General features: G+C 38.7%; 2 protein-coding genes across 2 annotated transcripts in view; both read left to right on the top strand.

Moving 5' to 3' along the window:
• Positions 1–13,258, top strand: part of LOC115576905 (complement C3-like) — a 47,056-nt gene extending 33,798 nt beyond the window's left edge. The window contains exons 29-43 of the mRNA XM_030409535.1: positions 2,493–2,643; positions 5,356–5,441; positions 5,695–5,772; positions 5,876–6,031; positions 6,177–6,239; positions 6,603–6,684; positions 7,073–7,121; positions 7,398–7,485; positions 7,599–7,688; positions 7,780–7,882; positions 9,690–9,779; positions 10,965–11,057; positions 11,174–11,257; positions 12,042–12,195; positions 12,619–13,258. Coding sequence (XP_030265395.1) covers positions 2,493–2,643; positions 5,356–5,441; positions 5,695–5,772; positions 5,876–6,031; positions 6,177–6,239; positions 6,603–6,684; positions 7,073–7,121; positions 7,398–7,485; positions 7,599–7,688; positions 7,780–7,882; positions 9,690–9,779; positions 10,965–11,057; positions 11,174–11,257; positions 12,042–12,195; positions 12,619–12,757 — 1,506 coding nt within the window. The 3' untranslated portion in view covers positions 12,758–13,258. The remainder of the gene's footprint in view (positions 1–2,492; positions 2,644–5,355; positions 5,442–5,694; positions 5,773–5,875; positions 6,032–6,176; positions 6,240–6,602; positions 6,685–7,072; positions 7,122–7,397; positions 7,486–7,598; positions 7,689–7,779; positions 7,883–9,689; positions 9,780–10,964; positions 11,058–11,173; positions 11,258–12,041; positions 12,196–12,618) is intronic.
• Positions 13,259–20,291: 7,033 nt separating this feature from the next.
• On the top strand, positions 20,292–22,504 carry LOC115576909 (L-rhamnose-binding lectin CSL3-like). The gene is made up of 5 exons (XM_030409542.1): positions 20,292–20,378; positions 20,487–20,537; positions 21,872–21,995; positions 22,250–22,358; positions 22,461–22,504. The coding sequence occupies exons 1-5, from the start codon at positions 20,303–20,305 to the stop codon at positions 22,473–22,475; spliced, it is 375 nt and encodes a 124-aa protein (XP_030265402.1). The 5' UTR covers positions 20,292–20,302; the 3' UTR covers positions 22,476–22,504.
• Positions 22,505–23,516: the final 1,012 nt, after the last annotated feature.

Below are 23,516 nucleotides of genomic sequence, written 5' to 3'. Positions count from 1 at the left end.
TAATTACCGTCACCGTGAGCTTGGATATCTCACGGTGTCACCACCGTGGCTTTACACCACCGTGGTATACCGAAATACGGTATACCTTTTCACCCCTAGTTGAAACATAATTATTTTTATTTATTATTTATTTATTATACCTTCTCCACCTCCGCAATGTGGTGCATGAACTCTTTGGCCTGCTTTTCAATTATATGTTGAGCCCAGAGTGAGTCCTTTCTTTTCATCCAAACTGCAAAAGTCAAAAAACTGTTATTTAATAAAAAATTTAACTTACAATCATGTTATTCAATATAGCTGTTACTTTTCTAATTTTCTGCATGTAACATTACTTTATACACAGCAGAAAATGTGTGAATGTTCTCAGCAAAATAATTGTAAAAGGTGGTCATTGATTATTGAATTTTCATTTTCATTATGATACAAATGATACTCAAGTGGAAAATTTCAACGCTATTGTGGGATTGCATTTTCATTTTACACATGTGCTTCCTAACGGGTTACATATGACAGTGACAATAATTTGAGAGAAGCTAAGTTTTCACTAAGGAAATCTATATCTGGCGGATTTTGGAACACAACGCAGCAATTCCGCTGAATTTAGCACCGAGCAGACAGGAAGTCGAGCACGGAAATAACAATTTAACATCCGGTTGCTTTTCAAAATAAAACACTCCGTGTTGACACCAGCACACAAATCTTAAAAAACAGACAAACACAATCTCTTCTGCTAATCCTTCAGTCAAGAACACTTACTGCTGTTGTTTGTATAACACAGACCTATAACTGCGGTTGCGAGTGATCATGTGATAATCGCGGGTACTCCTCAGCCTCACGACACCAGTTGTCTGACGTACTGCGCCGTGGCGGTCTCAAAACGCAACCAGTGGGGGTTACCGGACAGCGGAGCAAAACCGGCTCGGTGCTGTAACACAGCGGACACGTATCCAGTGGAAATTCAGGGTCAGGGTCAGAGCAGAGTTCGGGCGGGTCTTCACACTGTTTTGTGTGTGTGTGTGTGTGTGTGTGTGTGTGTGTGTGTGTGTGTGCGCGTGCGTCCCAAAATGCAATCTTAGTTTTACGTACTATTGTGGTACAAACATTTACCGCCAGTGTGGCAGATAACCTCTGCGATTTACTTTCAAATTTCAAATTGTGCTTGGACAGGGTTCGAAATTAACACCCGCCATTGGCACTTGGCGGGTGTTAATTTCAGACCCTATCCAAGCACAATTTGAATCTTATTTAAGTGAGGACGAGTCAGCGGCAGCTAAAGCCCCGCTCATTGATGCCACTTGTGCGCAACGAGACGCCATCGCTGTAATGACAGCGCTCCACGGTTATGGAGGCTTGAACTTCTCAACAGCCTGCGAAGTTCTCAAACCGAGCACTCAACCGAGACTTAAGCAAAATCTATCCCAAGTGGGCTAAACTGGCCAAAATAGCCTGCGTGATCCCCGTCTCCAGTGTGCAGAGCCACATCAAAACAGCACCGCGAAGTCGCCTCGGGGAGAACAAGGTGACAAAACTGATGCGCATTGCAAGTTGCGGAGAGACACTGCACTCTTTGCTGCAGCGAAAATGCGTAAAACGACAAAAAAAAAAAAAAAGCCTGAAACATGTAAAGAGATGTTGTTTATAGAGTTTTAACTGCATATATATTTATATAAGTATATAGTGAACAGACTTTTTTTAATTTGTTTTTTTAATTTCAAGTTGGCAGCACACCGCGTTATTAAATTGGTATAAGCAAGTCCAGATGTGGTTTTTTTTGAAAATTGTTTTATCTGAAAACAGACCTTCAGTTACTTTATGTTCATGTTAAAAGAGCGCATTGTGCAATATTTATTTTAGAAGTTACACACGTGAGTCAATTGACGGCACTCATTTTATTTGATACAGCCAATACTTTACAAGAAAAATTATTATTTATTGACATGCTTTGATATCATTCTTATATATCCTGCATATCATTTCTAATTTTAAGCTCAATAAATTTGGATAGGTATTTGACCGGAATTTCAAACATTTGTCTGGTAAATTGAAAACCTGCTGGTCACATTGTCCGGTGCCAGTTTTTTCTAGCGGAAACCCTAACTTCTTTGAATTATTTCATCTTCATCCCTCACCTTTTAGTCCTTTGAATACTTCAAGTGATGGGCGAAACGAAGATAGATAGACACTGTTTGGCTTTTTGCAATTTTCAAAAGTAACAGAAGCAGATTTAACACTTGAAATTACATTTGTGCAGATTTTTGGTCATTTTCAACATTTCTAGAGAAACACCTTTTAGGAACTTTGAAACCACGGACAAAATGCTGTCACCATACACTCAGATCGATTCGGCTCATAAGTTGTACAGCATTCCTGAACAGAAGTGTATATTTAAAACAGATGGATTACAATCACCGTACAAATATGACATGTCTTTTATGGTAACACTGTTCTCTCCTTCTTCCCGTTTTCCCATATTTTTTTCCCCTTCTGTCCAGCACCTGCAAGCCAGTATAGACAGAGCAGTGGCCTACCTGGAAAGGCGTCTGCCTGACCTCACCAACCCATATGCTGTTGCCATAACTTCATACGCTCTGGCCAATGAAAACAAACTGAACCTGGAGATCCTCAAAAACTTTGTTTCCTCAGGTGTCTTCACACATAAATATTATTCGACTAATTCAGCAATGGTCCGAAGGTGTAAGGACTCTGAATCTGTGATTAATTACTAAAGTGGGTTCATTAGAGCTGTTGTGCACCTCATCATACAAGGCACAATTATGTATTACTCATGGAGCATAAAAAGGGAGTCTGGGTTAAATTTGGCTATCAAAAAGAATGAATGATTATCAGGGATAATCATTAATTATGATAAATAATATGATCCAATTTACATTAGATCACCTCGGGGCACCACCCTTAAAGAAGGGTGTGTGTGTGTGTGTGTGTGTGTGTGTGTGATGTGTTGCCAGGTTAGAAAAGATGATTAGTTGCATGCAAAGACTCTGTGTGAAGCATCATTCAACTAACGTCAAATTCGCTGTCTAGGAAAGCAAACTACCAATAACCTGACCTGAGATCACAATAACACCCAAACTGAGTTCGGTTCAGAGTCCATTTTTGAAATCCAAAATAATAATCTCCCTATAAAAGTGAGAAATCTCTGTCTGTCTGTGTGTGTGTGTGTGTGTGTGTGTGTGTGTGTGTTCCTCAAATATATCTCTGCGGATCAGGATCAGACTGACCTGAGACTTTCAACATGGCTGCTGCGTGGTTCAAGGGTGTGCAACTAAGCATTTGCTTTGACTGCAATGATAATGTGAATAAATTATTTCATAAATGCTTTACAAATTCTGCAAGCATTGTCCACCGGAGCCACTACAGTCACGTGCGCACCAGAGCCAACCACTGCAGAGCTCAAGCCCACGACATACCTTAAAAAACAAGCGGATTTATACCTGCAGCTGCGCGAGCTGGACCGGGATTTTGCCGGCGGTTCGGTTCCGTTCTGTGCATCTAAACTGACTGTTGTGGATTGTAATGAGATTAAACAAGTCCAGACCGAGTCTGTTGGGGTCTGAGCAGATCCGGAGACGGCACCGTCACGTCCAAAACCGGACCTAGGGTTAATAATGTCCGCCATGCTTTGTCGCGAACATTGCCGTCACGTTTGCTTTATGTCTGGTGCAAGAAGAAACAGAAAAATTTGCTTTTGTCACGAAAGTGTCCAAGCAGCAAGTTTGGTTGTTGAGGAACAGGAAGATGTGGGAGGGACATCGGCGGATGATTGACAGCAGCAGTGATGTGTTGGAGACGGCGACAGAGATAGCGAGTTTTGAGAGTTGAGAGATTTGTGACATATAGCGTGTTTGGAGTGTATAGTTAGTGTGTTATGTAGTGTTTGGTGTGGTGTGTTTAGTGAGTAGTGGAGTCGTGTTGTGAGGCAAACCAAGGAGGAGACGGCTGAATGTGGAACAGGCAGGAATGAGCTGAGGAGCCTGAGGCATTGCCTGCATTTAAATGTAAATAGTTACACATAACTTTGTAAATTTCAAAAACTTATGCACCAATTTAGTAAACAACAATTTATATTTGCATTTTAACTAATGCAATTGGTTCATTAAACATATTTGTGGTTTTCACAGTAAAAAAACTAACTTTTTCTACTCTGATTTTATGTTATTTTGTGATTTTAGGTCCATAGTGTTAATATAGTACCTAAAAATGAAAAAATAACTGTACAGTCACACATGTGAGGTTGTGCTAAAAATAATTACACCAAGTAAGGCAAGGTAAATAGTTTTTAAGGTGAAATATAATGGTATAATCAAAAGTAGTCAATAACAGCCAATTGTATCCCTGACGTCCCACCTTCAAACACAGCCTCATTTGGCCATCCATGAAAAAGCTACTTAACCTCCCACTTTTCTATAGGAATACATGCTTCCTACGGGCAATGCACTAGTAATAATAATAATAATAATAATAATCATGATAATTTATTTTTTATAGCGCCTTTCAGGGTACCCAAAGACACTTAACAAAATGGAACAAACAAAAGAAAGAATAAATGGATAAACAAAAAATACATAAAAGATAAAAATAGAAAAGTTGATTGATTTGGCTGGATCTAGAGCTGATTGGCCTTATTAAAAAGATGGGTTTTTAAGTCTCTTTTGAAAGTCTCCAGAGAAGTCTGTTTGCGGATTTCAGCTGGGAGAGTGTTCCAGAGAGTGGGGGCTGTCACACAGAAGGCTCTGTCACCAAAGGTTTGTAGTTTGGTGTGAGGGATGGAGAGCTGGTGTGTGCCTGATGAGCGCAAAATTGAGCGACTTCATCTGTGGCTCCCAACAGAGCCAACATTTGGTACAATCTAAATTTTGAGACGGTGTTCACCGAGTAAAAAAATGCCAGACATGTTTTATTTATTCATTTATTTTTTAAACAAAGTCTCATTTACATCGCCCACCAGAACTGACAGTGTAATTTCTCAACCTGTTCAGTTGCCAACAACTTTTTTACAACTAAAGTACTTCTATAAGGGATGTTTATCAGACATGCTTGTTTATGTTAAGCGCTTATGTTCAAACATGTTTGTTTTTTTATCTCTCCCAATAATTGATATCTGTTTTTGGCCATAAAATAATTTATTCTTTGGGCTCTCACATGAATCCAAATGAACTTACAAGGACAGAAAGATTAGTTAAAATTCTCAAAAGAGAACACATTCTACATTCTCTTCTCCTCTTTGTTTTTCTTAAGGATTCATATTTTAAGATTAAGGGGGTGGGGACTTAGTAGTGAATTAAGATTGTTCCAGCCAAAGCATACTAATCTGAAGTTATTTGTGTGTGTCCTAAGAGTCGTCCCACTGGCCAGTACCAAGGGGACATATTTACACACTGGAGGCCACAGCTTACGCTCTTCTTGCTCTGGTCAAGGTCAAGGTGAGCATGTCCCACTTGAGTTTCACCAGGATGTCCTACTACAGAACATCATTCTGCCTCACTAAAAGAGCAGAGGGTTTAGAAACAAAAGGTGACATTTGTCTTATAAATGGTACTTCCTCTAAATGTCAGTGAAGTGATACACTTTTTTAAATGAGCTAATTCCTTCTAAAGTAAAACTAACAAATTCACAACTTACCTCAATTTTTAATGTATAACATTTTACACATGCACTTGTTTCCTGTTAATAAAGGCACTTGAAGATGCTAAGCCTGTCGTAAGATGGTTCATCAAGCAACAGAAGGTGGGAGGAGGCTATGGATCAACTCAGGTAACAGACAAGGCACCTCTAGCTGTTTTTAGCACAGATCGTTTTAGTTCATCTGGGCTGATAACCTGTTAACCTAAGTCCATGTCACTGTTTTTCTCTCCAGGCTACTATAATGGTGTACCAGGCTGTAGCTGAGTACTGGGCTTATGCTAAAGAACCAGAGTATAATCTGAATGTGGACATTTCATTGCCAGGCAGGTCAAAACCTGAGAAGTACAACTTCAACAGGGACAACCACTACACCACGAGAACATCTAGAGTGAGAACACACACACTCACACACACAAAGAAAACAGCTGATTAATGTGGTCAATCCTGTTGTTTTCCGTATCTTTCTTCTACTGACCCGTGTGTGTGTGTGTTTGTGTGTGTGTGTGTTTATGTGTATATTCAAATTCCTACAGATCAATAATATCAATGAGAATGTGACAGTGACTGCCACAGGCACAGGAGAAGCAACAGTGACAGTAAGTAACTTATATTTTTGTTCTGAGATTTATTATTTATTCATGTGTCCTCTTTAAATCACAAATTAAGTCGAAAGCATTTTTTTTACCTCGTGCGTGGACTGTATAATCAAGACAGATTACGGCTGGGCATCACTGATCAAAAATGTCACTGTATTAATACTTTGTGAAAGTACCGATAGCCATCCGTACAATATTGTTGCTATTGATTCAAAATTATTTGTTCAAAAATATTGTGATATTAAATTTGGGTATTCAGTCCTAGAATTATTAAAGTGATTCTGAGGAGATTTAAAAATATAGAAATGTATATTGTGTATGTTAGCTTTTCACAATTTAAAATGCACTTTATCTATGTCATAGATGGTGTCTCTTTATTACACCCTGCCTACTGAAAAAGAGAGTGACTGTCAGAAGTTTAACGTGTCAGTGCAGCTCATCCAAGGTAACTTTGTTGTTTGTTGTAATTTTTACGGCTTGTCTGATTGCCTCTGTCTTCTTCTGACAAAGGTGTTGCCTGCAGGCCAAAATTGGCAGACTGGGCCCACCAGATGGTTATGGTGTAAAAAAAAATTAAAACACTGATTTCAAAACATGAAACTAAAAACCACTCTGTTGGTAAAGGTAAAATTGACATTTTTGGGCTCTTCAACTAATTATCGCTTACCATCAAGTGTCAGACTTTGACCTCCACGGAAAAAAGCCTGGTCATTTTTTTTTCTTGTCTTTATGTCTGTTTTTCCTGCTGCTTATCCATCTACCTGCCATGTATTTGTTTTTTGCTTTATGAGAAAAAACAAACTAAATGCGGATCAAATCTTTTTCTCCTACAGATAGAAATGATGATGACATGAAGAGCTATAAACTGAGAATAGATGTTTTGTGAGTACAATCAATAAGTCTAACTATCTGAATAGAAAATGTTGCGCATGAGGCCCAATGTTGTTGAATCCAGAAAGGCCCCTACATTGCTTTACTTCCTTGCCTTTCTGTTTCTTATTGTTGTTATTCACGTCCTTTTAAATTGTCCTGCCCTGTTATCCACCCCCATGTCATACTGTATTTGAATCTGAAAAATATGCTTGTTCTGATTGAGCTTTCACACCTATTCCAGCTGGCCAAAATTGATCTCGATTATGTTGTCCATTTTCTGTGCAGGTATAAGGACATGCGTGATGCAACCATGTCTATCTTGGATATTGGTTTGTTAACTGGCTTCACCGCAAACACAGACGACCTGAACTTAGTAAGAGCTCTTACTAATGCAGGCAATACCCACATGTGGTTCAAAAGTGAAGAAATGAGATGTGTTTTCTGATGTGTGTCTGTTTGTGTGTGTGTGTGTGTGTGTGTGTGTAGTTGTCCAAAGGACATGCCCGCACAATTGCAAATTATGAGATGAACACAGTCCTATCAGAAAGAGGCTCTCTCATCATCTACCTGGACAAGGTAAGACATCAGTGTCTGCTTCCTTTACATTTGTTCTCTCTGCTGTGTTCCTTCTCTCTTTATCTCACCTTTTCTTTACACTTCTCTATAGGTTTCTCACAAACGACCAGAAGAGATTACATTTAGGATCCATCAGAAGTTTGACGTGGGTGTCTTACAACCAGCTGCTGTGTCTGTCTATGAGTACTATGACCGTGAGTAACGCGAGAGTAGAATGGATAATGGATTAAAGTGAAACTCTCGCCAAAAAGCAACCAAGGCTTTATTTGTGATTGAATATGAGTCAAACCATCATGCAAAAGCATAATTACGACGAAAGAGGCACTTTTAAGATTTACCGTAGTTTCGTTTTTGGGCAAGCTAATTTTCAATGGGGTGCAGGGGCACTTTTACGCTAGCATCAAAATCTCTATTTTTAAAACATTAAGAATGCTCGACACAACACGAAACTTTGCTCATAGTATCACCAGGGTCTCTACTTGTGAACACGAGCATTGAGAACATTTTGTTTGTTTGTGTACACAGAGTTTGCTAAAAAGAAAGTTTTTGGACAACTCACGTTAGCAGTAGCAACTCCAGCGTGCCACCGTCATGGCAGACAAAAAGTGTCGACCTAACAGGCAGCAGAGTAATGGTGGAACGCTCCTCAAGCCTGCCTGTTAGGTCGCACTCGGGGATCAACACTTTTTGTCTGCCATGACGGCAGATCAGATACTGAAAGTTACTGATGATGGTTGTGCTTTTATTACGCCTTGATTCCACCTTTCACAGCTCCGCCACGGCAGCGGGGCTGATAGGTTTCATTTTAGTCCATGTGTTAACTTCCACCGGGTCTGCTGCACTGCATATCTACTCTGTCCCAGCTCCGGCCGTCCGGAGCCCTCCGGATCAGATACGCAGGGATTCTATTTTTTCCGGAGCACGACTCAGCAATTCAGCTGAATTCAGCAGAGATCAGACAGGAAGTCACTGAAACAATATAACATCCGGTTAACACTATCATTTCCTATTGTGTTGTGTAACACTATCAAACAGTAATATTAGCTAAAAAGTGGTTGAATGCTAACATTAGCTGTTGTCTATCAGAAGCTATTGTCCCTCTGGATTTTCATTTTCCATTCTTTTTAGTTGCTGATCAATCTGGAAGTAGTGAAATTAAAACAATTTTTCAGACTCCCTGTTTAAACAGCTTGCAATCTTGAACACAGCTGTGTCAGAGGAAAATGGCTGCTGTGGGAATATGGTCAATTTACAGAACAGCCTCCGAATCCAGCTTTTGATCAAAATTACTGACAGAGCAAGTTTTTTATAAACTTGAATCAATAAACTTAAGTCAGCTCCCCCTGAAGAAACATTCTTTAATCACGAGAACTGAAACTGACACAGTGTACTCAGATGATATGTAAACAGTACATCGATATCTTTTCAGCTAAGCATTCACTCAACAGTACATTTCTATTTCTCGAGAAAAGTCAAACACAAAGACTGTGGTTTTGGTTAAAAAGGCTTGGTTTCACATGGGAAACAAACCCAAGTCTCCTTCCTACCTGGACTTTGTCGTTCTTCAACCTACGTCCATTGTCAACTAGTACTTACCTACATTATTTACAGAATTATTGTACTCCATAATTAACATGCTAATTAATCATGATCTTTACCTAAAACTATCCTGGTACTTTTGGTCCCTTAAACAGATCAATTCAATGTATTCCTATGTAACATAACTTGCCTACGTTAGCTGCATTCTCACCATGCTGTCAGGTGACGTTTTCTTGGCAACTGACTGTATTTCTAATCTCAGCTTTTTCGAGAACTGCTCATCCAAACAGCTTTACACTCAATACTGCATTTCCCTGGGTCATAAGCATTACACCCACCAAATGTGAAGTCAGTAGGAAGAGTAATTGTCTAGAAAGATCAAGGGAGAGACACAGATACAGACAGAGATTCATTCCATATTAGTTAGATGTTGTTCATATATCTGTTTTTCCCCAATTTCAGAGACACCTTGTGTGAAATTCTACCGTCCAGAGAGGGTAGCTGGAGAGCTCCTGCGGCTTTGTAGAGGAGATGAATGCACATGTGCTGAAGGTAAACAGGATGATGTCTATCTGATGACCTAATGTATCTTCTGCTAACATAAATGCGTTACTTCTGGAATTTTTTAACAAACACATAATCAGAATACCAACGTTGTACTTCATAGAGGTAAAGAATTGGTTGTTAAGCTTATTGTCCTGCACTGTCTATAAACTGCAGCAGTTTATTAATGTACCTTATCAATATTGGGTGACCTAAAGCTGAAAGAACTAAGAGTTTATTTGCATAGCATTGGCTCTGAGAGGCTGTACCTATGCACAGCATCACGTTAAGCTAAATGTGTTATGGCAATACTAACAACTTGACAGTATCGTGTCACCATCTTATTTTAAAATGATGCCCAAATTAAGTTATTTAAACAATGATGGCATGACAAAAGTCAGAGGTGATTACAAAGTACCCTGAACATTAATGTCTGAACTGAATTATATTGCTATCCATCAAATAGAGACTGGTCAGTGTCAACCTGTTGGTTGCTTAAGAGGAAAGGTCAGGGCATTACCTAAATTATTAGAACTGATCCCATCTCTACCATAGTCATAAAAATATAACAATTACTTGTTGAGATGTTAGTCTGGACCAAAGTGGTTGAGCCACTGACAGATCAATAGAAATAAAATGCCATCATTAGAGCCAAGCAGCTGGTATTGCTAAAAATAATGGTCAGACATGATGACATCCCCAGGATTACATTCTCTCAGTCTAGAAAGCTGCTCAGAGGGTAATATACAGCTGTATTCTCAGAAATAGAGCTCCTTCTGATGGGTAAACTAATCTTATCTTTCTATATGCCACCAGTAAAGCGCCAGTTTAACATCTGGTGACGGAGATTGTCATGGAACTGTGTTGAGCTAAAGGATAACTCATAACTCATTGGGGGCGGGTTGTCTAGTGATAGGAAGGTCGCTGGCTCAAATCCCAGCTCCTTGTGGCTGAGCTGAGCTGCATGTCAAAGTGTCCTTAAGCAAGTTACTACACCCCAAATTGCTCCTGATGTGCAATAGGCACTTTGCATGGAAGCCTCTGCCATCAGTGTATGAATGTGTCTGTGAAAGTCCATTTACCATAACATACCCAAATGTAACTTATATAATGCCGCCCTTATCCATCAACATCACATCCGCTTATTCAATCACTATTAATTATATTAACCCTAACACTATTGTACACTTCCAGAGGACTGCACAAAGCAGAAGAAGGGCAAAATCAGCAATGAAGAGCGCACAGCTAAGGTCTGTGAAAGTACAGAGACCAGCAAAACAGATTTTGGTAAGAGTGTAAATGATCTGCATTTATTTATTGAGTACTATTATACAAAAACAATGCTTCAGAGAGTTAAGCAAGGGAGCAAGTGAGCTAACAGTCTGCAACTTGTCTCTCTTCAGTGTACAAAGTGAGGCTGGAAAAATTAAAAGACAGTCAGTCCACTGATATTTACACCATGCAAGTACTGGATGTCATCAAGGAAGGTGGGTATTCATGTTTGAACTGTCTTATATGTACTATCCCCTTATGTTTTCCCTTAAGTGTTTCTAAGGTGCTATGAAGAGGAAGGTGACGTCTCAATTTTTGGTCTCTTCCTGAAATATTATGGCCAACAATGTTTCCATTTAGAAATAAAAATTCTTGGTCATTCCAAAGGAAACGTTTGACATTTTAGAAAACACATTTTTTTCCTTATTTGCAGAAAGATACTGTAGATGAGAAGATGACACCATTCACATATTTTACATTACCTACATTAAAAAGCTGTCGCTTGCTGCGAGCTAGACTCCATCACAGATAACCAGTGGACACTCAACTAATTTACTGGTCCTGACCACGAAATAGTCCAAACATAACCACCCATGAATGGTGAATTGTGATTTCCAATGGCTTTATTAAGGCGATTATAGAGATGATAGGAAATGGGGGATGAAATGCAGCAGTGGGCCACAGTTCGGATTCAAACCCTGCAGCCTCTGTACGTGGGGTGCATGCTATTTTAACAGAGCGACAAGGATGCCCCAAAAGTTAATTATTTGTATGCGTTAAACAAACAAGTTTAGATTTGTTATCTTTGGACAGAGTCGAGCTAAATGTTTCCAGTCTTCATGTTAAGCTAAGTTAGCCAGCTGCTGGCTGTAACTTCTTATTTACTAAATGTTGAACCATGTTTTTAAATGAGATTTAATTTATATGTGGATATGCACCTCTAGTGATGCATTTAATCCTCAAGCATCTAATCTCTCTTGTTCTATATTTTAATCTCAGGAAGTGAGCGTGTGGTTCTCCAGGATGGACAAAATCAAACGCGTTCATTCCTCAGTTATCAGCACTGTAGGGCGTCTTTAGATCTGAAAGAAGGAAAAACCTACCTTCTCATGGGGACATCCGACGATATTTACAGAGATCACCAAGATGATTCGTAAGTTTGTTCTTTGAGTGAATGTGCATGTGTGGTGTTAGTGCATCCCATCATAATATTGGCTCCATCTGAACTATGTATGTTTTACTGCTTTTGAATTGAAGTCAGTCAGGGTGATTAAAGGCACGGTTTTTGTGGGAGGTTTTTTCTTTTACCTTTAGGGGATTTAGCAGACTCTTCTGTCCAGAGCAACTTACAGTTATTCATACATTCATACACCGATGGCGGTGGCTGCCATGCAAGGTGCTGACCAGCAGGGGAACAGTTTTGGGTTCAGTATTTTGCCCAAGGATATTTTGACATGTAGACCAGGGGAATTCAACCAGTGACCTACAAGACGCTGGCTCTATCCTGAGCCACAGCCACCCAGTATGTTAAAGACCACACAAAGACCCCATGTGTTTTTCCCTTTGTTATCGTCAGATTTCAGTATGTACTCGGAGAGAAAACCTGGATTGAGTACTGGCCCACAGAACCAGAGTGTGAGACTGACATATACAAACCTACTTGTTCCGGCATGGAGGAGGTCAAGCAGCATGCACTGACTGGATGTAAATTATAACAACAGATTAATATCACATATATTGCCCAGCCCTTAAAGAAAGTCAGACCACTACTGGTCTACTGGTAAGTTGATCATTGTAAACAGATTTTTGATAAGTTCAACAAGAAGTTGGGATATAATACATTTTAATAATGTTAAGGTCACTGAGTGATGCAAAGGAAGTTTAATACATTTTAAATGAGTCAAATTTCAAATCTGCTGTGATTCAGAATATATGACAGCTCATACAGATCAATTAATGCAACTGTATCAGGAGTAAAGGCACTTTAGTGAGCTTTTGTGAAACCACTTTGCAAATAAATGTTTTTACTATGTGTAAGTGAAATTAGAATAATAATGAGAAGAGAGGGGAACCCCTGTCTAGTTCCATGCTGAAAAATACTGTCACGATGTATTATGTGTACAGTCGCCAAAAGGTAGATGCATATGGAACCTTAATCCTGTTTTTATTTGGTCAAATGCCTTCTCTTGACGTAAATAAAATCACTGAAAAAAATCTCACAATGTCAGTTCCTGCGTTCATGCATTGCAACGCACACACATACACACAATGTCACGAACCCTTCACGTGGCTGGGCAATATTGCCAAAAATGTAACAATGATGAAAATGTTCATATCTGTCAATATGTCGACTGATATAAAAGTCAAATCATTTTTTCTTGTTTAAAAAACACTTATTGCTGCTGAGTTGCAGAGACAGTTGATTGTATTTATCCTTTATTTAGCCAGAAAGGTCCTACTGAGATTCAAGAGCTCTTCTTCCAGTTAGTCCTTGTCAAGGCAGCAACATGAGTAGTTTCTAATAAATAATTACGCTTGTTAGGAATCATACAGTATATAAAAGCAACACAAGGGAAATAGTTATAGAGAAGAGGCATACAGGCCATAGACCATATTCACATGGTGGTCAGTATTGTTCTGACGTGCTCAGGGTGGTAAGCCTGACTGCTGGGATTATGTCATACATCTGTGTTCTATATGCCGACTGCATCGAGCAACACTACCAAACAGTTAGGCGGAAGGTGGCTGAATGCTAAAGTTAGCTGTTGCTTAATGGTAGCTAGTAGTGACCGACCAATTATCAGCCACCGATATATCGGGGCCTGATAGAACAGCCCAATTTCTATCGGGGGTTCTATCGTATCGGTGAAATGTTGAGCCAATAGAAAAAAAAGTGTGACAATGACAAAAGCATGCGCTGGTGATTTATTTTGTCCAGTGGGGTGCGCTGAGCTCAGCCAGAGACGGCTCAGCTAACACTTCAGTGAAGTCCCTCCCCTACTCTACACCACGAAACCTCCCGACCAGTCAGCCGATCAACCAGCGGACTTTTCCCCCTTATCCACAAGCCACGGTAAGTTAGTTCATGAAAAAAGTAACTGTAAACATGAAAACATCATGGAACAACAATTATAGGCCACATTTCATTGCCCCTTTCAAAAGTATCCCCGGCCAAGATCCCCTGTGTAATTAATAACTGCGAGGCAATTTTCATATCATTGCAGATGTTCAGTAGTAGCATTAGCCTACATGAGTGACGTTAGCATAATGAAGGGCACAGTACATGTTTGAGCAGCAAAACAGTAAAAACAGCCCAACACATGACATGCCATTGCTGTATAATTGTGGACTGGATTGTCCTGTGTTCATTTCCCCATGTTTGTGAGACAACGCGGAACACTCCCCACTACACGCTTGCTATAGTAACTTTTGATTGATTGAATATGTTATTAAAAGTCTGCAATAAAGCACCGAAGGGTACAGTTTAATACAAATACAATGCTAAAAGGATTGAACCAAGTAAGCACTAGTCTCCCCGACATGACGCGGGATCACTTTTATTTTATCGTCGTCATTTTGGCTTGGTTTGATTGTGTGTGTCCACAGCTGGGTTGGTTTATGGAGGGGACGAATGAACGACATGTTTTTTGGCATGCATTGCTGACCTGGGCATTGTTTCTCAATACATTAGAAAAACCTTTCCTATCATTCCCCTTTTCTGTGCATGGTTGAAGGAGATCGCATTCACGCTCCGCTCCCTCCTGCGCCGAAATGTCCCCTTTAGTCACATAAACAAACCCGGGTGTGTGGACACAACCACCGCATCAACTCGCCACCCGCATCTATTTAAACTCCGTCACTTTGCTTTGTTATTTTGCCCTGATGAAGACCTCCAGGCCGAAACGTTGGCAACGTCTGTTTTTTTTATTTTTTTTTATTATTTTTATTTCGAATATGCAAAATGGAACACGGCTTCCTGATTGCTATTTAACAAATTATTTACACAACATAATATGGAAATGAAGATTTTGAGGAAGCAAAATAATAATGATAAAAAGTACAATAAATGACATATTCGAAAAGGAGTGAGAAGAAGCATAGCTTGTTAGCTCTCACCCCTTTGTCTAAATGAAATTAATATATATATCTACATACACATATACACACCCACATATACATGCGTTTATATACGTATATATACATACACACAAAAATACACATACATACATACACACATACACACACGTTCACATTCTCTGCCTCTCATCACCATGCCACATCAATTAATAAGTGATAATCACCAATAATCATTAATGACCATTATCCATTGTACCCGCTAAATAACATGTGTTTGTACATTTTCTTGAACTGGTTGATATTTGGACTTTGCTTGAGTTCCTCACTCAGGTTGTTCCATAGCTTGACACCAGAAATAGATATACAGAAACTTTTCAAGGTTGTTCGTCTGTTTAATCTTTTGAAGTTATGTTCGCCTCTTAATTGATAACCTTCCTCAGGATTTCTAAATACATTTTGTATATTTTCTAGTAATTGTCTGTTTTTTGCCTTGTACATGATAATTGCTGTTTGGTAAGATACAATGTCAGTGAATTTCAGTAGTTTTGATTGTATAAAAAGTGGATTTGTATGTTCCAAGTAGCTGACCTTGTGAATAGTCCTTATTGCTTTTTTCTGCAGGATAGTAAGTGACCATAATGAGGTTTTGTAAGTGTTTCCCCAAATCTCAGCGCAGTAATGTATATATGGCAAGACCAGTGAACAGTAGGGTGTGCGAAGAGAATTATGATCCAGTAATTATTTTGCTTTGTGTATGACTGCAATGCTTCTTGAAACTTTGGACTGAACATGTTTGATGTGTGGTTTCCAACTCAGTCTGTCATCTACTATGACCCCAAGAAATCTGTTTTCATGCACCCTTTCAATTTCAACCCCATCTAATTCTATTCGCACCTTTGTGTTCCATATGCATTTGCCAAACAACATGAACTTAGTCTGACTTACATTTAATGATAATTTATTCCAGTCAAACCATGTCTTTAGTTTTTCATTTCCTCGTTTATAACTGTTTCCACTTGTTTAATGTTTTCTCCTGAACCAAAAATATTTGTGTCATCCGCGAAATTGACCAATGTTAACCACCTAGATACTTTACACATATCATTGATATACAGGATAAACAATTTGGGGCCCAATACTGACCCCTGGGGGACCCCGCAAGCAATGTCCAAATATCTCGAGCAGTGATTACCCAACTTTACAAACTGTTGCCGTCCTTTCAAATAACTCTTTATCCAGTCTAATACCAGTCCGCTTATCCCATATTTTTCCAGTTTGTTGAATAGTATGTTATGATTAATTGTATCAAACACTTTTTTAAGATCGATGAATACTCCCATTGCATGTTTTTTGTTGTCTATTGCATCTGTGATTTCCTCTATTGATTCCATTATTGTCTGTGATGTTGATCTGTTAACCCTAAACCCATACTGACTCTCTGAAAATAATTTGTGTTTTTCCAAAAATGCATCCATTCTATTGTTAAAAAGCTTTTCCAATATTTTTGAGAGTTGTGGCAGTATTGAGACAGGTCTATAGTTTGTAAAGTTGTGCTTGCTCCCAGTTTTATATAGCAAATGACTTTAGCAATTTCATCTGGTTTGGAAATGTACCAGTTTGAAAAGACAAATTGCAGATGTGTGCTAATGGCTTTGATACCCCTTCGATGACCTGTTTAATTAATGACATATCAATGCCATTGTAATCTGTAAATGCTTTATTTTTACACGTTTATACTATGTTGATAATTTCATTTTCCTCTATTCCTTTCAGGAACATTGAGTGGGGATTCCTTATTATTAGTTTATCCATGTAGTCTCCATCCGGCCCTGGATTTGGGACGTTTTCTGCTAGCTCAGGACCAACATCTACAAAGAACTGATTAAAACTATTTGCCACCTCATCCATATTATAATTTTTGTTATTATTTATAACAAAATATTTAGGTAAATTGTTTTGTTCAGCACCATCTATAATAATATTGTTTAGCATGTACCATATCCCTTTCATATTGTTTCTGTTATCTTCTAATTTGTTTTTATAGTATTCTTTTTTGCTTAATCTTATAATATTAGTTATACCATGGTCTGGGGGAATACTCGATTCTGATTGGCTGCAGGGTGTCCATTAACCCCTGATATATGGACACCTACTAAGTAGTTCCAGTCAAATTGACTGTTCACTGCTGTAAATTAATGCGCTAGCTGGCGTATCAAATCTTAATAATTTATTTCCAGCACTGAGTGCAGTCTGACTGTCAGTCCTTCAGTGTCTTATCCTCTGAACACCACAGGGTGGCGACTGTAACACACAAGCTGCAGAAAGTTCACTTCCCCTCTAAACTTACTGCTACGCGAATACGCTGTTCAACTCTCTACTTCAGGCTGCGGCCACAGTAACGTTACACACGGCCGGTCATTTGTTCGTGAAAATCTTGCTATTGATTTGGGGACAATGACATGACTGGTTAGCTAGCTAATCGTGTTAGCTAGCATACTGTCAAATTATATTTACTGTTTGTCAATCGTATGCAATGTTATTGACTTTGAATCTTGCTAGCATAGCGTTAGCTTTCTGGCTCATCGCTGAGCGGACTAGAATATCTGAAGTTCCAAGTCGTATCTATGATCCGTCCTATTTACTGGAGGAGTGAACAACGCTTCCGTTGCATAAGAATCTTATGGGAGAGTAATGATTGTTCCAGGTATTAGTCAAACCCTCAGGCGTTACCAGGGAAACTAAGTTATGGCTTGTGAAAAACTTTATATTTTGATTGTAAAACGCATGAAAATGTAAATTAATGGTCCGAATTTCATTTCTTTGGCAAGTGACCATGGTATAAGCGGGATAATGCCCTTCGAGGTGTCCATAAACAGAAGTTAATGGACTTCGCGGAGGCAACGGTCCTCCGCTGCGCGTCGGACGGTTCTTAGGCCAATTCTATAATTGTTGTCATATACCGTGAATACTGGAAGGTGGTCAGTGATGTCACTAATTAATAACCCACTTATTGTCTTGTTTTCTATTACATTGGTAAATATGTTATGTTTGATAACACAATAAATTAAGTAACGTCAGGCATATTTAACATCAAGGCTACGAGTGTGCCGCATCATTTCCTCATCAACGCTGGTGTCTCTTATTTGTGGCTGCTGCCAGCGCCACACGGGCTTTGCCTTTCAGCAATCAAGCGCTGTTTTCGTCTTTGTTTAAAACAATTACAGCAGCAGCTGTAGGCAGCTGAGGTCGCTGTGCCGTCAGTTCTGCTACATTATTTATTTTATTTTTGTTTGTGTGCCAATCTGCACTTTTTCTCAGCTTGACTGAACAAGTTCAAATGTTAAATGTGATTTAAAGAAGGCTGTTGAATGTTAAAAGTCTTGAATAAAGACACTGGTTTAAGAAAACATCTGCCTGTACTACTGTCACTGTGACTGTACTATTGCATAATCATATCGGTGCAAAATCTATGCACAATCCAAGGCCTGTTTTCATTCCAGCTAAAAAACTCACTATATCGGTTGCATATCGGCTATCGGTGATTGCACCCCCTTTAATATCGGCTATTATTATCGGTCGGACACTAATTTGTAAGAGTAACTTAATTATTTTATTAAGCTCTTTATTGAATCAATGCCCTTGTTTAATTGTTCTGGATCTTTCAGTCCTGACTGCCAATTGGTCTCCGGCAATTACCGGTAAGCAGTGGCGTGCATAGACTTTTTGAAGGGCAGGGGCGAAAAGAAGGGCACTTTAGCGCACGTTTTGGCTCCCAAGAGGGCACTTTACAAGTGTTTTGGCTCCCAAGAGGGCACTTTAGCACGTGTTTTGGCTCCCAAGAGGGCAGTTTATCATGTTTTAACCAGCCAAGGGGGCAGTTTAGTGTTTAGTGTTTTTGCCAACCAAGAGGGCACTTTGGCATGCTTTTTTGGCTCCCAAGAGGGCACTTTAGCGCGCGTTTGTCAACAATTGGGCCACGAGGGGGGGGCGACTGCGACTGTGCACATCACTGCCGGTAAGTTATTACAATTTCTACGATCTTGCATTTCCTTGAATTGTTTGATTTTGTTTAAATCGGTTTCTTGTTCAACTTAACTTTTTCAATGTCAAGAAATTTACTGAAGTAATCAAATCATTCATCCACTCACCAGAAATATGCAAATAGTAGAGGAAAATGTGAATAAACAGCAAGGTAAGCGCTGATGTTTGTCAACTAAAGCACTTCTACATCTACCCCTTCTTTTTTTCTGCAGGACTCAGAGTCGATATCGCATGTCCTGGAGTTAACAACGAGCTGGGATGTCGTATGTATTCTGTTATTTATTGAGATTTTAAAAAAATTACGAAATGCCGTCATTCTCACCACCGTCCTTATTCTCTCAGACTTCAGGTTGCTTTCTTCCCTCTCAGTCCTTCACACATTGTTTCTGCTTTACTTTATTCATCCATTTTTTTGTCTGTTCAGCTGAAGGATCTAAGATTGACATATGGTACATAAACCATGGTTCCCAAAGCACTAAAATCTGCGCGGCCAGAAACAAGCGTACCCAGACCCCTAGAATGAACTGCTTCCAACGCAGGTTGCAGACTTGGTTCAAGCTGATGTAAGAGTTTTGTTTTTTTTACTTTATTGTGGATGTTCATCTTGTGGACTGTGTTGGAGCAAAAGTTACATTTAGTAAACTCAAATCAAGCATATATCACATGTGGAAAACGAAAAATGTAATTTTAAAAATGACCTCAGTGCACTGAAACAGTAAACTTAACTAGGAATGTAATTAATTATAAATCACCATAACCATCTTTTTCTGCATCACACTCTCTAAACAACAAAGTTTAATATTAGCCAACATATATTTCAAAACCTCTCTATATATCGGCCAACCAATTATTCTTAACTTTACAATTGTTGTTAGTTAATTGAAAGATTTATGTCTATAAGTTATTAATAGTTCTAATAAACAAACTTTTACAATGGTTTTAATGGTCATTGAGGCCGGAAGAGGTCAAATTGCAAACACTGCACAAAAAAAAGCAAAGATTCTTAAAAATTCCAAATAATATGAAGAAATCATCCAATAGCTTCTTAGGTTTATCTTGTTTTTTCCTTGTGGAGGGTTCCTGACCTCCAGTTTGGAAACCAATCTACCTAACTGTATATAAAGTCCAAGCCCAATGCGAGGATGTTTAAACCAAATTGCGGTGACCCAAAAACACAGTTTATTCAGGTCCACTACAACTGCCACAAAAACAGAGCTGGTGAGTACTTTTAACACACTAAATAACTTTCTGGTGTAGGTATTTTGATTCTGCAGATGTCAGTGAAGGTGCCGTGAGATCTCACCTTATATCCTGATGTTTTGACAGATGTGTATAACGCTGTTGCCTGTGAAGGACGGGATGCCCAGATGAAGTGTGGTAAGAATGTGTCTGTAATCCTGTCTGCACGGAAATGTTTGGCTATTGGAAAAGGATCACAAATCTCTTCATGATGTTCTTGATAAATACACTTTTATCCTGAGAATCGGCAGGATATGTTACACAAATCTAGTGTAAAATGTTATAATTCAGATTTACAGCAGGAAATCTTTTTTGATCAAATATAGATCTGTGGTTTTTGAAACACATAAAGGTTGGAGACATTAAAATGTACATTTGTATAACATAATATAGTCTATACGTATATATATATATATATATATATATATATATATATATATATATATATAAATATATATATATATATATATACATATATAATTGTAAATATGTTTCCTTCATGAAGTTGTCAGTGGAAGCTTTATAGTTAGATTGTGAATGAAAAGATGCGTTGACTCAACATACTTTACCATGTCATATTGCAATACAGGTAGTATCCTTCATTGCAAGCTATGACATGTCAAGCACCGATAAAATAACATAAATGGAATATACTCAATACAATGGTGTGGTTTAGTTAAAGGGGCCCCGTTAAACAATTTGTAGAAATGTACATGTATTAGGCAGTTTTTTAGTGGCTATATGTGAGCAGACTGTAGCGTGGTGTGAGAAATCAGACAGTCATAAGATGATTTGATGAAGTTGTTCAACATTTGTACTTCGTCTTTAACAACAATGTAATTTCTGTTGTAAAAAACACATCCAAACTTTCTGGATTTTGGAGTGCTGCCTAATGTTAGTAAGAATTCCAAGCTAATGTCGACCTAGATAGTGAAATAAAAAACAATTCTTTCCACCAACAGCCTGCCCGACTAGCTAATTAATTACATAAAGGTGTCACAGCCATGCTAACGTTAGCTGTCTTTGCTGAGGGGGACTTGCAAGCAAAACTCTGAAAAATGTATCCACAGCCGCTTCATTCACAATGTAAGCTTGTGGGGAAAAAAACTTTTTGGGCCCTTGTGGATCACGTGATGTCGCAATTCCACTTTTTGGGCATTATGCAAATTTCCTTCTTCCTGGCGGCTTGGGGATTCAACTTTCAGGTTATCAAACACAGATACATGTTGTCTCCAATCAGGTGTTTCTACAGATTCGAAGTGTTAGAAGGGTGTTATACAATTTAAAATGTATAACCCCACTTGTGCCCGCTTTCAGCTTGCCATTGCCATGACTCCCTGTGACTTGAACAAGCTGCAGGGGTTACGTTGTCTCGAGTACAGACTTCAGTACCCAACACTACTCTTAACTGGTTATTTCAGCTTGAGTGAGTCTTATCCATATTATTACACATTTGTCTTCATCTCCCTCAGACAAAGGATGCATAAAGGTTATCAAAGCCTATTTTGGACGTCATGATGAGACAACCTGCAACAACACCCCTACCAAGATGACATTCTGTACAAGTTACACAGCTGATGCATACGTCAGAAAGACGTGCGTATTTAATCATAAGACAAAAGCTTTTCAGTTGTGGCAAAGGGAATAAGGTATTTGTACAAAACTGTGTTTTGTCTTGAATGTCATTTTTCTGTTATACAATAATAATTGTGTCAAGTAAACAGAAGAGTAGCAGTAGTAACACTTCTCTCTGTATCATTACGACGAGTCAGTGGATCAAAATTGCTGGTGTATTTTTCAATGTGGAATTTATTTTTGATTTAATGTTTTTCTTTTGAATCTATCCACAGGTGTAACAAGACAAAAGTGTGTAATATTAAAGCCGTCGCTAAAACGCTGGGAAACCCTCAGAACTGCGATGCTCTTCCAAAGTACCTTAATGTGGATTATGTTTGTCAGGTGAGCAGAATAAATAATGTGCTGTGGATGTTTCTGCAAAGAGTTAAACCTCTTGACGTGCCATGTAATAACTGTGGATGTTAATGTTTTTGTAATTTTTAGCGCAACTGCCACTGACAACTGCATCCCAGAGAGGAACGCTGACACTCTTTTCAACAGTCGCATATCAAGAAGATATGTCCATCCAAGATATGATTGGATGAATTATTAAACAAGTGCAACTAATCATTGAGTTTTTGTTTTCTTTTTTTGTGTGAAAGTCAATTCTGCTGTTATCTTATTTTGAAGTTAAGCTTAAGGTATCCCGTGATGCCAAATCTAAGATGTAAGTAAATTCTATTTATATATACAGTAATATGATATTTTTTTTGCCTGATCAGCAGGAGTTATTCTGCACTCAACCAATCAGGATTTCCTTTGACGTATTCATTGTGTTTTCTTACATTAACTGGTGTTTCAACAAAATGTAAGCAAAAGTAAATGTTCCAGGGAATTATTTGCAACCCATGTAATAATGCTGAGTTTTCCTTTACTCAGTTATAGTAAGGCTTTTCCATTCATCAACGTTATAATGAGACAACAGTTCATGACCAGTTACAGTTGAAATATGAGTGGAATCAGTGGACTAGACTGAATCATGCAAAGTATTTCTTCTACATGTGCTGTGTTTTGGCTAAACCGTCTCAAGTCAGTGGCATGAAACACACATTTGGTGATGTGTCACTGCCATCTTCTGGTAAATACAGTACATGTTACTTTCAGATTGCATACTATAATCTACCTGTATAAGAATAGCACCTTTAAATTGTCAATAGCACAATTACTCATTATGGAGAACAGCCGATCATATTACTAATTAATTATTACAAGCACATTTTAATACATGCATATTCTGCTGGTAGTGAGTTAATTCCCCCACAGTCATGCTATGGGGGTTTGAGGTGAAGTCTGAGCAAATGAGTTTTGAGTCTTTTGCGGAAGATGGCGACTGATTCTGCTGTCCTGACATTGGTCCGAAGTTCGTCCCATCACTGATAAGAAATCTCAGATGGTACATAGTCTCATAACAACAGATAACATATACATATATTGCCCAGCCCTAAAGGAAAGTTAGACCAAGACTGTCTACTGTATGCTGGGGTTTAATAAAGTGTAATA

Source organism: Sparus aurata, chromosome 24 (assembly GCF_900880675.1).
Source record: "Sparus aurata chromosome 24, fSpaAur1.1, whole genome shotgun sequence".
In the NCBI taxonomy this organism is placed as follows: Eukaryota; Metazoa; Chordata; class Actinopteri; order Spariformes; family Sparidae; genus Sparus; species Sparus aurata.
This window is presented reverse-complemented; position numbering and strand designations above follow the sequence as displayed.